Raw genomic sequence first — 14,127 nt, forward strand, 5'->3', positions numbered from 1 at the left:
TCTTGGCCATTGGGAATAGTGCTGCTGTGAACATCTGTACACAAGTTTCCATTCAGACATAGGTTTCCATTTCTCTTAGGAAATGCTTAAGCGTGCAATTTCTAGGTCATAAGGCAACTCTGTGCTTAACCGTCCGAGGGACTGCCTGACTTTTCCAAAGTGGCCACGCCATTTAATATCCCCACCCACAGTATAGGAGGACTCTGCTTTCTCTGCATCCTCACCAACCCTGGTGGTTCTCCAGGTTTTTGTATCCCAGCCATCCTCCTAGGTGTGATGTGGTATTGCATCACTGCTTTGATTTGTTTTGCTCCAGTGGCTAATGCCACTGAGCATCTTTTCATGTGCTCAGTGGCCATTTGTAAATCTTTTTTAAAAAAGATTATTTATTTATTTATTCGTGAGAGACACGGAGAGAGAGAGAGAGGCAGAGAGAGAGGGAGAGAGAGGCAGACACAGGCAGAGGGAGAAGCAGGCTCCATGCAGGGAACCTGACGTGGGACTCGATCCCGGGTCTCCAGGATCACACCCCAGGCTGAAGGTGGCACTAAACCACTGAGCCACCCGGGCTGCCCCCCATTTGTAAATCATTTACACTAAGTGTCTTTTGGACCCTTTGCCCATTTTTAAATTGGGTTATTGGACTTTTTCTTATTGAGCTGTATATGAGTTCTTTATATATCATGAATACAATCCCTTGCCAGGCCTGTGACTGGCTGTGATTTTCTCCCATTCTACCATTGTCTTTTCACTCTCTTGATGGTATCCTTTGAAGCACAGCAGTTAGAAATTTTGATGGAGTCAGATTTGTCAGTTCTGTCTTTTTGTTTTGGTCTTATCTGGGAAACCAGTGCATCCTCTAGGGTCATGAAGAATCACACCTATGCTTTCTTCTCAGAGTTTTACAGTTGTAGCTCTTGTATACTTCCTTTCCAACATGTTGGCTTACATGTATTTTCATCTTTAGGGTGGAAATATCTACCGGCTCCCCCATCCGCTGAAGGAGGAGAATGTGGCAGGTGGATGGTAAGTTCAGAAGCCATGCCCTGCACACCCTGGGGGAGCTCAGCCCCTCAGATTCCTCAGGTGGCCTTTATGCCCTGACCCTGGGTCACCCGAGTTCTGGATACTTTAGTCTTATTTTTTTTTTTGTAAATTTATTTTTATTGGTGTTCAATTTGCCAACATACAGAATAACACCCAGTGCTCATCCCGTCAAGTGCCCCCCTCAGTGCCCGTCACCCATTCACCCCCACCCCCTGCCCTCCTCCCCTTCCACCACCACTAGTTCGTTTTCCAGAGTTAGGAGTCTATGTTCTGTCTCCCTTTCTGTTATTTCCTACCCATTTCTTCTCTCTTCCCTTCTATTCCCTTTCACTATTATTTATATTCCCCAAATGAATGAGACCATATAATGTTTGTCCTTCTCCTATTGACTCATTTCACTCAGCATAATACCCTCCAGTTCCATCCACGTTGAAGCAAATGGTGGGTATTTGTCGTTTCTAATGGCTGAGGAATATTCCATTGTATACATAAACCACATCTTCTTTATCCATTCATCTTTCGATGGACACCGAGGCTCCTTCCACAGTTTAACTATTGTGGACATTGCTGCTATAAACATCGGGGTGCAGGTGTCCCGGCGTTTCACTGCATCTGTATCTTTGGGGTAAATCCCCAGCAGTGCAATTGCTGGGTCGTAGGGAAGATCTATTTTTAACTCTTTGAGGAACCTCCACACGGTTTACAGTGAGACTGAAGAAGGAGAAATTAAGGAGTCAATCCCATTTACAATTGCACCCAAAAGCATAAGATACCTAGGAATAAACCTCACCAAAGAGGTAAAGGATCTATACCCTAAAAACTACAGAACACTTCTGCTTTAGTCTTGAAGAGGTATGTACCCAGCTGTGAAGATTTGTGGTATCCTGTCTCCGCTTCTTAGGGTTCAAGAGTTATCAGTGGATCAGACTTAAAAATGAAAAAGAAAAAAACAAAAGGAAATTAGTGATGGGGACAGAGTCCCATTCTCCTGTTCTTCCCTCCTGCCATGTCTCCTCACAGTAACCAGCAAAATGGGGGTCCTGCAGACTGGGCAGAGCCAAGGAGCACTTATGTCTGCAAGAATTGCAGCCAGATGTTTTATACAGAGAAAGGGCTGAGCAGCCACATGTGTTTTCACAGCGACCAGTGGCCATCACCTCGAGGGAAGCAGGAGCAGCAGGTGAAGGGGCGCGCGCAGTAGGTTCTTGCTTTCAGGGTTTCTGGCAGGCTTTTTGGGGAGTAGGTGCCTGGATGTCATCTATCTCAGGATGCAGCTGTCCCCCTGGGGGAAGCCTGGGCAGGGGTTCCAGGAGTCAGGGCTGTCCGGCGCTTCAGGCCAGAGCAGCTCTTCCTGTCCTGCCTACTGGGAATCTGAAAGAGCCTTCTGTCTTCTGCATTTAGGTGTTTGGCACGGAGTTTTGCAAGCCACTGAGACAGGTGCTGAGGCCAGAGGGGGACGGGCAGAGTCCCCCAGGGGCTAAGAAGTCCTTGGACAACACAGCTGCAGCCCCTTTGGCGATCCCTGTGTCTGCACCTGTAGCTCCAGCAACCCGACCCATTGGGAGCGCTGCCAAGGTGGGTGCTGGTCAGTCCACTTCCTTCCTGCTGCTTCCCCTACCTGCCGGTGGAAGCGGCAAGGGAAAGCACAAACCAAACATCAAAAAAATGTCTGAGTCTCAGGAAGCTTGCTTTGCATGTTCAATCAGTCATTAACATCCACTGAGCTTCCCTGGTGCCAGCCTGTGGACTTGGTGACCATGACAGCCCTGGGCCTGCCAGTCCGGTAGAGTCAGTGGACCTGTCCCCAAACAGTGATGCCCCAGAGCGCAGGGAGCTGAGAGCATCCCAGAGGGGCCCCAGGGACTCAGCCTGAGGAGATCAGGGAGGTCTTCCTGGAGGAGGGTGTGTTGCAGCTGAACCATGGAGGAGAGGAGGAGTAGGCCTGGCAGAGAGGAGGGACTGCATGGAGGTGAGACAGAGCATTGTAATTTCAAGTGACCAGTCTCCCCAGCCTCTACTGGAGGATCCCACCAGGCAAGCCCAGGCTAGCCTTGGTGGATGAGGTGCACGGATGCCTTGCCCGTCTCACAGGACCTGTTGCTGTTTCTTATTCTGTGATATGGCTGCACTGTCTCTGGCCCCCACTCTGTGCGAGCCAGGGCTTTTAACAACTGAAACCAGCCTCCCCTGTTTGCACATTCCTCTGTGTCAAGGCCTCTTTGAGGGCACAGATGCATGGGAGGGCTCCAGCCTCGAATGTCACCAGGCTTAGTTAGGATCTGGGGTATGGCTCAGACATAGTAGCCCTGCTTGGCTCCCTTTTCTGAGGGCGCCAGGCGTGGTCACATGTCCCTGAGTCTCCGTAGTCTGTACTCTCTGCCCACTGTCCTGCTATCCCAAAGACAGAGCTGTGGGGCGGGTGGTCTCCAGTACTCCCATGCCATTCTGAACTCTCTTCTTCTTCTCCAGGGACAAGAGAAGGATGGGGAAGAGAGAGACAGCAAGGAGAGCAGCCAACACAGGAAGCGGAAGAAGCGCCCCCAGCCCAAGTCACTGTCCATCCCTCCCGCACCCTCTTCATTAGGGGAGCTGGGCCTGGGAGGATGCCACCAGAGCTGTCTGAGGTCCCCAGTGTTCCTGGTGGACCGCCTCCTGAAGGGGTTGTTCCAGTGCTCTCCTTATACACCACCCCCCATGCTCAGCCCCATCCGCGAGGGCTCTGGGCTGTACTTCAACACCCTCTGTTCCACCTCCGTTCACGCCGGGCCTGACAAACTCATCAGCAACATGCTTGGTGAGTGAGGCTGGGCATTATTGCAATCTCTGCTCAGCATGCGATGGGCCGGGTCCATTCCCTCCTGCCATATTTGGTCCAGAGATTCTCTCTGGTCTGTGGCTGTGCCCGACTATGAGTGCCATTGCTGTTCAGAGGTATCCCAGGACCATCTGGGACCAGCAACCTTCTAGATACTTTTTTTTAACCTTCTAGATATTTAGAGTGTTACAGCTAGAAAGAAAATCTGGAGACTGTGTAGCCTGACAACCCTTCTGCCTGGGCCCTATAAGTACTTTTTAACAGTGTTGCTGAAATAGAATTCACATACCATGAGAACCACCCGTTTAAAGTATACAGCATTTTTTTAGTATATTCACAGGGTTCTGCACCCATCACACAATCTAATTTTAGAGCTTTTTGATCACCCCCAGAAGAAGCACCGAATCCATGCATCACACGTGCATTCCGCAGCCCCCATCTCCCCAGCTCTGAGCAACCTCTAATCTGCATTTTCTCTCTATGGATCTGCCCTTTCTGGACATTTTGTACAACTGGAATTACATAGTAGGTAACATTTTGTGTTTAGCTTATTCACTAGCATCCATGTTCATCCATGTTATAGGATGTGTCTGTGCTTTCCTTTTTCGCCCAGATAACATCCTGTTGTCTGAACATAACTGCATATTATTTATCCATTCATCAGTTGATGGGCATTTGGGTGGTTTCTGCCTTTTGGCTATTGTGAATAATGCTGCTCATGAATATTCACGTACAGGTTTTTGTTGGATGTATGTTTTCATTTCTCCTGCGAATACCCCCAAGAGTGCAATTGCCAGGTCATAGAGTAACTCTATATTTAGCCATTTAAGGAGCTATCAGACCATTTTCCAAAATGACTGGACCATTTTAAATTCCCACCAGCATTGTATGAAAGTTCCAGGTTCTTCACATCCTCGTCAACACTTGTGATCTTTTTTTCTTATATAACCAATCTAGTTTTGAGCTACATTTCCCTGATAGCTGTTGAGATTGAGCATCTTCCTGCATGCTTACTGTCCATTTGTAATCTTTTCAGATCCTTTGCCTATTTTTTGAATAGGGTTGTTGTCTTTTTATTATTCAGTTGTAAACTTTCTCATATATTCTGGAATTAAGTCCTTTATCAGATATACAGTTTGCAGATTCTCTCCCGTTTTCGGCATCATCTTTTCATTTTATTTGTGGTCTTGTTTGCAGGACTAAAGTTTTTAATTTTGATGAAGTCCAGTTTATTTTTTGTCACTTGTGCTTTCAGCATTGTATCCAAGGTTTTTGCCTGACCAAAGCTCACGAAGATTTACTTCTGTGTTTCCTTGTAAGAGTTGTATCATTTTCAGTCTTAAATTTGTGTCTGATCCATTTTAACTTTTATATATTGTGTAAGGCAGGAGTCCAGATTCACTCTTTTGCATATGGATATCAGCTGTTCCAGCACCATTTATTGAAAATACTATTCCTTTCCTCTTGAATTGGCTTGGCTCCCTGTGGAAACTCAATTGACCATAAATGATTTGAGATTTTTCTTCTTTTTTAATACTATCATTTGTAGTTATAAATTTTTCTCAGAGCACTGCTTTAGCCACATTCATAAGTTTCAGTATGTTGTGTTCTTATTTTCATTTATCTCAAAGTATTTTCTGATTTCTTTTTTTTTTTTTTAAGATTTTATTTGTTTAAGAGAATGAGCAAGCACAAATGGGAGGGACAGAGGGAGAGGCCTAAGCAAGGAGCCTGACATGGGGCTCGGTCCCAGGACCTTGTGACCTGAGCCAAAGGCAGACACTTAACCAGCTGAGTCACCCAGGTGCCCCTAAGCATTCTTTTATTTTATTTTTAAAATATTTTATTTATTTATTTATTTATTCATGAGAAACACAGAGGGTGGGATCCCCGTTTTTTTTTTTTTAATTTAATTTATTTATTCATGAGAGACACAGAGACAGGCAGAGGGAGAAGCAGGCTCCATGCAGGGAGCCTGACGTAAGACTCGATCCCAGGTCTCCAGGACCAGGCCCTGGACTGAAGGCGGCCCTAAACCACTGAGCCACCAGGCTCATTCTCTTTTAATATTACATTGATACAGCTGGATTTACATCTTTCATTTTGCTTTTTATATATATGTTCCTCTTTTTCTGCTTTCCTTTATATTAAGTGAATGTTTTCCTATATAACACATCCGTTCCTCTAATGTTTCACTTTTTTTAGTCATTTCTTAAGAGTTGCTCTAGGACTTAAACATGTCTTAATTTATCATGGTGTGTTCAGTTGTGTATTAATAAAATACAGAAACATTGCTACCGAGTTCTATTCCTTCTAGCCTTTTTTTGCTATTACTGTTATATATATATATATATAGCAATATGTTATATATGTACATACATAGACATATATTTGAGAAACTCAGAAATACGTTATTGTAATTATTAACTTATATAATTTTAAGCTATATGAAAAAATATTAAAGGAAAACAGGTATTATTTATAGAGTTTGTTGTATTACCCTTCTTATTTACTGTTACTGATAACTTCATTTATTCCAGTGGATTCAAGTTATTGTCTGGGGTATTATTTCTTTAGTGTAGCTCCTTTGTGATATTATTGTCACCTATAGTGTATTTCTATATTTTATAGGCCCACAATACATATTGTTTTGTGCAATTGCTTTCTGAGTCAATTAAGAGAAGAAATAAGTGATTATACTTTTATAATCATCTTTACCAGCATCCTTTGTTTTGTTTTGTTTTGTTTTGGTTCACGTCACTATCTGGTGTCATTTGCTTTCAGTCTAAACTTTTTTGGGGTTTTGTTACCATTTTTTTTAAAGATTCCATTTATTCACGAGAGACACACACAGAGAGAGAGGCAGAGACACAGGCAGAGGAAGAAGTAGGCTCCATGCAGGGAGCTTGATGCAGGACTCAATCCGGGACTCCAGGATCACACCCTGGGCTGAAGGCAGTGCTAAACCACTGAGCCACCCAGGAATCCCCGTTTTTTTTTTTGTTTGTTTGTTTTTTTAATTTAATTTATTTATTGATGAGACACACAGAGAAAGGCAGAGATGTAGGCAGAGGGACAGACAGGCTCCAAGCAGGGAGCCTGATGCGAGACTCGATCCTGGGTCTCCAGGATCACTCCCTGGGTGGAAGGCGGTGCTAAATCACTGAGCCACCTGGGATGCCCGATCCCCGGTGTTTGTTATCATTATGGAGATACAATTTACATAAAATCCATCCCTTTAAAGTATGTATTACAGTGGTTTTTATTACATTCACAGAACTGTGCAACTCTTGCTACCATTAATTTTCAGACATCGTCATCACCCCCTAAAGAAGCCCCACACTTATTAGCAGCCACTCCTGTCCCTGACCCCCACCCCCAGCCCTGAGTAACCACTAGTAGTCTCTCTGTCTCTGTAGATTTGGCTAATCTGGACATTTCCATATATATGGAATCCTACAGTATGCGGTTTTTTGCCCACTGTCTCCTTTCACTTGGCATGAGGTTTCAGGCTTCACCTGTGTTACAGTATGTCAGTATCCCATTCCTTTTTGTGACTGAATAATATTCTACCTTTATTTCTTTTTTAAAAAGATTTATCTATTTATTTTAGAGAGATAGAGAACATGGGGGAGGGGGGATTTCAGCAGACTCCCTGCTGAACACAGAGCCTGACCCAGGGCTCGATCCCACAACCCTGAGATCATGACCTGAGCTGATCATGACTCAGCCACTCAGGCACCCCTCCACGTTTCCTGTTTCTTATAAGACAGATGTAATAGGGGATCCCTGGGTGGCGCAGCGGTTTAGCGCCTGCCTTTGGCCCAGGGCGCGATCCTGGAGACCCGGGATCGAATTCCACGTCAGGCTCCCTGCATGGAGCCTGCTTCTCCCTCTGCCTGTGTCTCTGCCTCTCTCTCTCACTGTGTGCCTAACATAAATAAATAAAAATTTAGAAAAAAATGTTAAAAAAAGACAGGTGTAATAGCAACAAATACCATTTTTTATTTGAGAATGATTTTATTTTACCTTTATTTTTGAAAAGTAATTTACTGGATATGATTACTGATGGACAGTTTTTTTACTTTCAGCAATTTGAATATGTTATCCTTCTGCCTTCTGACCTCTGTTCTGATAAGTCAGCTGTTAATCTTACTCAGGTGCTCTTGAATGTAACAAGTTTTTCTCTTTTTACTTTCAAGATCTTTATCTTTTGCTTTCAGCATTTTGCCTACTATGTGTCTAGATGTAAAGCTTTTTGTGTTTGTTTTATTTGGAGTTTATAGAGTTTCCTAGATGTATATATAGGTGGGTTTTTTTGTTTGTTTGTTTTACCAAATTTGGGAAGATTTCAGCTGTTGTATCAATGCCATGATATCTTACATGTTTTTTTTCCCTTTCTTCTCTTTTTCTGGTACTCTCCTTACAAGTATTTCATTGTACTTAATGATGTCCCATATTTCTCTGAGGCTCACTCCATCTTTTTCCACTTTTTTTCACTCTGTTCTTCTGATTACATAATCTCCATTGATCTGTCTTCAGATTTGCTGATTATTTCTCATGCCAGTTCAAATCTACTGTTGAGCCTCATCTTGGTTATTGTACTTTAAAAAAAATGATTTATTTCTTTTGGTGGGGGAGTGGAGCAGAGGGAGAGGGGGAGAGAGAGAAGCTGAAGCAGACTCCCCACTGAGCACAGGAGCCCCATGTGGGGCTCTATCTCATGACCCTGAGATTATAACCTAAGATGAAATCAAGAGTCAGATGCTTAACTGACTGAGCCATCCAGGCACCCCGGTTAATATACCTTTTTAGCCCCAGAATTTCCATTTGGTTCTTTTTTAAACTCTTCTGTCTCCTAATGGTATTCTCTCTCTGATAAGAAATCTTCATCAAATCTTCATCATACCTCCCTTTAATTCTTTAAGCACTGATGCTGCAGGGAGAGGAAGCCTCTCTCCTTAGTTGCACCTGCCTAGAGCTGGGCACTCCAGGTAGAGCTTCTGTTAAAGAGAGCTGGGGATTGGGTGGGTAAGGGATGGGCAGATGCCACAGACTCTCACTGTTATTACCAATATTTGGTCATTTTCTTAAATGAGTATTTCCCAAAATACTGTATGCCTTTAGGACTTCCAGAGACTTTAAGTTGCTGTTTTTAAAAATAATTTTTATCAGTTAGTCATCCTGCTGAGTTCCTTACTCTGCTTTTTAGAAGTCCACTCCCCCTTTCATGCAATCTTTCTTAAAATTGTGTTTTATCAGGGCACCCAGGTAGTGCAGTTGGTTGAGTGACCACCTCTTGGTTTCAGCTCAGGTCATGATATCAGGGTCATGATACCAGGCCCAACATTGAGCTCCATGCTTAGCACAAGAGTCTGCTTAGGCTACTCTCTCCCTCTCTGACTGCCCCTCCCTGTGCCCCCGCCCCAATAAATCTTTTCAAAAAATGTTTTCTCATGATAAGAACAGTTAATATGCTATGATGTTTCTCATGATAAGAACAGTTGCCCCCTTAAATGAGAAGGTATACAGTACATTGTTAATTATAGCTACTGTGCTATAGAGCAGAGCTCTAGAGCTTATTCGTCTGTCTTAACTGATACTTTATGCTCATTGATTAGTGAATACCCACTTCTCACTCCCTCAGCCCCTGGCATCCACCATTCCACTTATGATTATGTGGACTATTTTTTTATTTTTATTTATTTATTTTGAGAGAGAGGCAGTGAGCAAGCATGCATGTGTGAGAAGGGGCTGAGAGAGAAGGAGAGGGAGAGAATCTCCAGCAGGAGATTGTGCAGAGCCCAATGTGGTGCTCAATCCCAGAACCCAAGATCATGACCCAAGTCGAAACCAAGAGTTGGATGCTCAACCAACTGAGCCACCACAAGCCCCTGAATTTGACTATTCTAGATACTTATACAAGTGGGGTCATACAGTATTTTCTTCTCTGTACTGGCTTGTTTCACTTGGCATAATGTCCGCAAGGTTTATTCATGCTGTTGAATAATGAAGGTTTCTTTTTAAGAAAAAATGAAAAAAGGCTACCTAGTATTCCATTAGATGTAAATACCAGGTTTTCCTTACCCACTCTCCTGTAAGTGGACAAATAGATTGTTTCCACTTGGCTGTTGTGAATAGTGCCAAGTAAACATGGGAGTGCAGGTATCTCTTTGAAGATACTGATTTCAAGTTTTTTTGGACAAATTCCCAGAAACGGGATTGCTGAATCATGTGATAGTTCTACTTTTAATTTAATTTTTTTTTAATTTCCCTACCACTCAGCTTTAAGAGAGGCTGCTTTTAGCTGCTCTGCAAAGTCAGGCAGAATGGGCCCCCAGAACACTTCTTATCAATCTTCTTGAGACTTTTTTTTGTTATGTGTTTCCTAGATCAAGTGGATGGCTCTTTTGGCATTTGCATGGTAAAGGATGACACCAAGATCAGCATTGAACCGTGAGTTGGAACAGACTTAGCACCTGAGAGTGGATCCTTCCAAAGTAGGGGTGCTTTTGCCCTCCTTGTGGCCAGTGTCAGTTTTTCCCAATGGCCCCTTTATCATAGAGGATCAGATCTAACTATGGAGCCTTCCTAAGAGAGAAGTGCATTTCTGTGGGTGTATGTGGGAAGTTCCTCCAGTGTTCTTTCTGTTCAGACATACCATAGCTGGGACCAGGGAAACAGAATGCCCAGGACCTTGGGGTTCTAGGTAGAATTGGTGATGTTACAGTGCAAGACATTTTAGTGTCTGTGGAATGTGGCTGGATAGATATGGCTGTGGATGTAGAAGCATGCCAGCTATCAGCATATACCTTCCCTCTCCTAGACCCAAAGAGACACCTGAGGCCAGAGATGTGGCAATAAGGAGAATCAGGGGAAGGAAGGAAGCATCCCTTGAGAGGTTTCTGGAATGCCTGTACATATCTATCAGGGATGATGGACACTTCACATGTCTGACAGATGGCACAGAGCGGGGCTGGGGCCCAAGAGCAGGGCACACCACCACACATCCCTGTTTTATCTCCTGTCTTAGTCACATGTGTATGTCTCGCATGTCTGTGTGTGTGTGGCCTCATTTCAGACACATCAACATAGGAAGCCGGTTTCAAGCTGAGATCCCAGAGCTTCAGGAGAGATCGCTGGCTGGAATGGATGAGCATGTAGCTTCTTTGGTCTGGAAGCCATGGGGAGATGTGACAACCAACCCAGAAACACAGGACAGAGGTGGCTGAGACTTGGGGCCAAATTCCCCAGGGCCCTGCCGAAAGCCCCTATCTGAGGCTTTTTCCTCCCAGTTCTCCCCTTGGCCAAGAAGCAGTGCGCTGGAGTGAGGGGGTAGGAAGGCTAGCCCTTGGTGCTGTGCTGCTTCTCTTGAGTTGCAGCCTCCTGCTCCCACCTCCCTTCTCACACAGTCCTGGCCAGGCTGCTCAGAGCAGGGGCTGGGAGCAGGATTTATGCCCTTCCTCCTTGGCTCTCTCTACCCTCATCCCACTTTCAGCTGAGACGTGAGGGGGAGTCAGTGACAAGAAGCCCCCATCTTTGTGCTGTCAGGAAAATCTCCTCCCTGGAGCTCCCTGACTCTTTGTATCTCCTCTCTCACATGCTTGCTGGCAACAGTGACCGAGCTGTGCAACGTGGCCTGCTCCAGCGTGATGCCAGGAGGGGGCACCAATCTGGAGCTTGCTCTGCACTGCTTGCATGAAGCCCAGGGCGATGTTCAGGTGAAGTGAAGCAGGGGCAGGATGAGGTAGGGTGGGGAGGCTGTCTCAAGAAGCTCCCAGCTCTCCTGGGGCTGGGAGCTGCAGGTGCATGGAGGGTGCCACTGGCTTGGGGGTTTATGGCTCACGAAGAATGAAGGAAGCCCATCACCCTTCTTCCAGTGGCTTTGGGATTGGTGCAGGTCTTGTGAGCTGCAGATACGGGCTCAGCGAATCAGCTGTCTGACACAACAGTGGTGCCAGGGTTCCTCCGAGACGTCTCAGGGGCAGTGGGGAGCTGGGAGCCCAGTAGGCCCAACTCAGATCCTGTGCTGATTGGGTTTATTTATTGAGCTTTATTATCCCTCTTCAATTAAAAACCCATGTATGAAAACCTCTAATGCAATAGAAATGCCTCTGTCTATTCCAAGGACCCTGCTCACATTCTTGAATAATGGGAGAGAAAAGACCTGTCACCCGAGATGGGTTCCCCAGGAGTCAGTGCCACAGTCATATTTTTTCTGCAGCTGAGAGGCAGCGGCCAGCACATAGTGGGTGTTCAGAAGAGTGACCAACGCACATGGGGTCCTACTGAGCACTTGGTAATGTGGCACTGGGGCCAGGGCTGGCCTGAGGGTCCCAGCCTTGGCTTTATGCTCTGCTGCCTCCACCGTGAAATTATTAGTTTCGAACAAGGGCCCCTGTTTTCATTTTGCACCGGGACCCACAGACCACATGGCTGGACCTGACAGGGTTGTTCTGGTGAGCAGGACAAAAATCCCTCTCTCTGTGGGCTGACATTTGAGAAGAGTCAAAACAGGAAATACGTTTTAGAAGATTGCTGGACAGCGACTAGTGCTATGAAGGAAGTAAAGCGAGGCAGTGGGCACAGGCAGCGCTGTTCCAAAGGCCAGACCCTGATGGTGAGGGGCTCACAGCAGAATAAATCTGCACACTCTTTCCTGCATCAGGAGAACCTTGCCAGGAGGAATCTACATCCGCTGCACTCTGTGTTCAGTGCTATAGTCCCAGTGTCCACAGGTGGCTCACAGGCAGTGGCTGCTCTGTGCACCAGCCCCATGCTGAGTTGTAGGGAAGGGCAGGCCTTTGGGAGGGTGCTGAGTGTTTTGTGGAGGAACAAAGGAATGAAAGCGAGACTCTTTATCGTCCCCCTCCTCCAACCCTGTCCAGTGTAAGTAGCCTGGCACTACTCTTGCTCTAGATTGCCCTGGAGACCCTCTTACTCAGAGGACCCCAGAAGCCACAGACTCACCCACTGGCCGACTACCGCTACACAGGTGAGTGGAGCAGGGTGTGGGTGTGGTTTCTGCCTACATGACACCAGCTCAACAGTCAATCCCAACAGCACACTTTGCCTGTGCCTCTTCGGAGTTCTCTTGGAGGCCTTCACCTGCTTTTCCAGAAAGGCTTGTTCTTCCCGGGGTGGGGCAGGGACTCTGTGGGCGTGTTCTCTTCTAGTTGTATCCCACCATCCCCCTTTTCAGTGGTTCCCTCATGGGCTCTGTCCAGCCAGGAAGGGGCTGCCTGTGGCCAGGGAGAGGTGGAGACAGGCCAGGGTTCAGAAGTGGGGCTGAACTGCCTGGAGTCAGGCAGTGTGGGGCCCTCCCTCAGCCTTGGCAAGCCTCTCAATTCAGGGAAGCCTCAGTGGCTGCATCTATAAAGTGAAAATCATCATGGCCCCTACCTGCTAAGGGTTTTGTGAGGATTGTATGAGATAAAGCAAGTCAGGGGTTCAGCAGACTGCTTGACATGTAATTGTGTTTGCTGATGGCAGCCTTATTTATTTTTTTAAAGATTTTATTTATCCATGAGAGACAGAGACCTAGAGGGAGAAGCAGTCTCCCTACGGGGAGCCTGATTCAAGACTCAATCCCAGGACCCCAGGATCACAACCTGAGCTGAAGGCAAACGTTCAACCTCTGAGCCACCCAGGTGCCCTGATGGCAGCTTAAAAAGGAGGATGCTCTGCCTTTCAGCCATGCCCTTCTCCCCCTCTCGGCTCTTTCTTTAATAGGTTCAGACATCTGGACCCCCATGGAGAAGAGGCTTTTTAAGAAGGCGTTCTGTGCCCACAAGAAGGACTTTTACTTGATACACAAGACGGTAAGGTGAATATGGGCACACTGGTGTAGACAGGGCCTCACCTCCCACAGCAGAGCTAAGCTAGAGCTGAGGAGCCCATTGAGGGTGATGCTCTGCTTGTCTGTAAACGTTTCATAATTTTAGAAAGCCATTGTGGACACCTCCAGACAGTACAGAAATGCAGCAGTGCTCAATGCTCCAATAAATGAATGCTCCTATTCTCAGCTTGAGAAATGCTCCACGAAAGGCCTCAATCCCCCTGCCCAGAGTCCTCCTCCTGATGGGTAACCTATGCTTTTCACTCTTGAACTTCAGTCATCACGCTGCCTGCACAGATCTTAATATACTTAATATCCTGCTGATTTTTCTATTCTTTTGTTAACTTGATATACACAAAGCTGCACGTAATTAAAGTGTAACATTTGATGTTTTCGTGTACTTACACAACTATAGGACCATCATCAC

The 14,127-nt window shown here is 45.8% G+C and overlaps 1 protein-coding gene across 3 annotated transcripts in view; it reads left to right on the top strand.

Moving 5' to 3' along the window:
• Nucleotides 1–14,127, top strand: part of ZNF541 (zinc finger protein 541) — a 45,587-nt gene that overhangs the window by 21,812 nt on the left and 9,648 nt on the right. For all 3 annotated transcript variants that reach the window (XM_072773442.1, XM_072773432.1, XM_072773452.1), the window contains exons 6-14: nt 968–1,026; nt 2,068–2,227; nt 2,449–2,622; nt 3,517–3,841; nt 10,255–10,318; nt 10,944–11,086; nt 11,480–11,583; nt 12,782–12,857; nt 13,595–13,683. In XM_072773442.1, the coding sequence (XP_072629543.1) occupies nt 968–1,026; nt 2,068–2,227; nt 2,449–2,622; nt 3,517–3,841; nt 10,255–10,318; nt 10,944–11,086; nt 11,480–11,583; nt 12,782–12,857; nt 13,595–13,683 (1,194 nt within the window). The remainder of the gene's footprint in view (nt 1–967; nt 1,027–2,067; nt 2,228–2,448; nt 2,623–3,516; nt 3,842–10,254; nt 10,319–10,943; nt 11,087–11,479; nt 11,584–12,781; nt 12,858–13,594; nt 13,684–14,127) is intronic.

Source organism: Canis lupus, chromosome 1 (genome assembly GCF_048164855.1).
Source record: "Canis lupus baileyi chromosome 1, mCanLup2.hap1, whole genome shotgun sequence".
NCBI classification, from domain to species: Eukaryota; Metazoa; Chordata; class Mammalia; order Carnivora; family Canidae; genus Canis; species Canis lupus.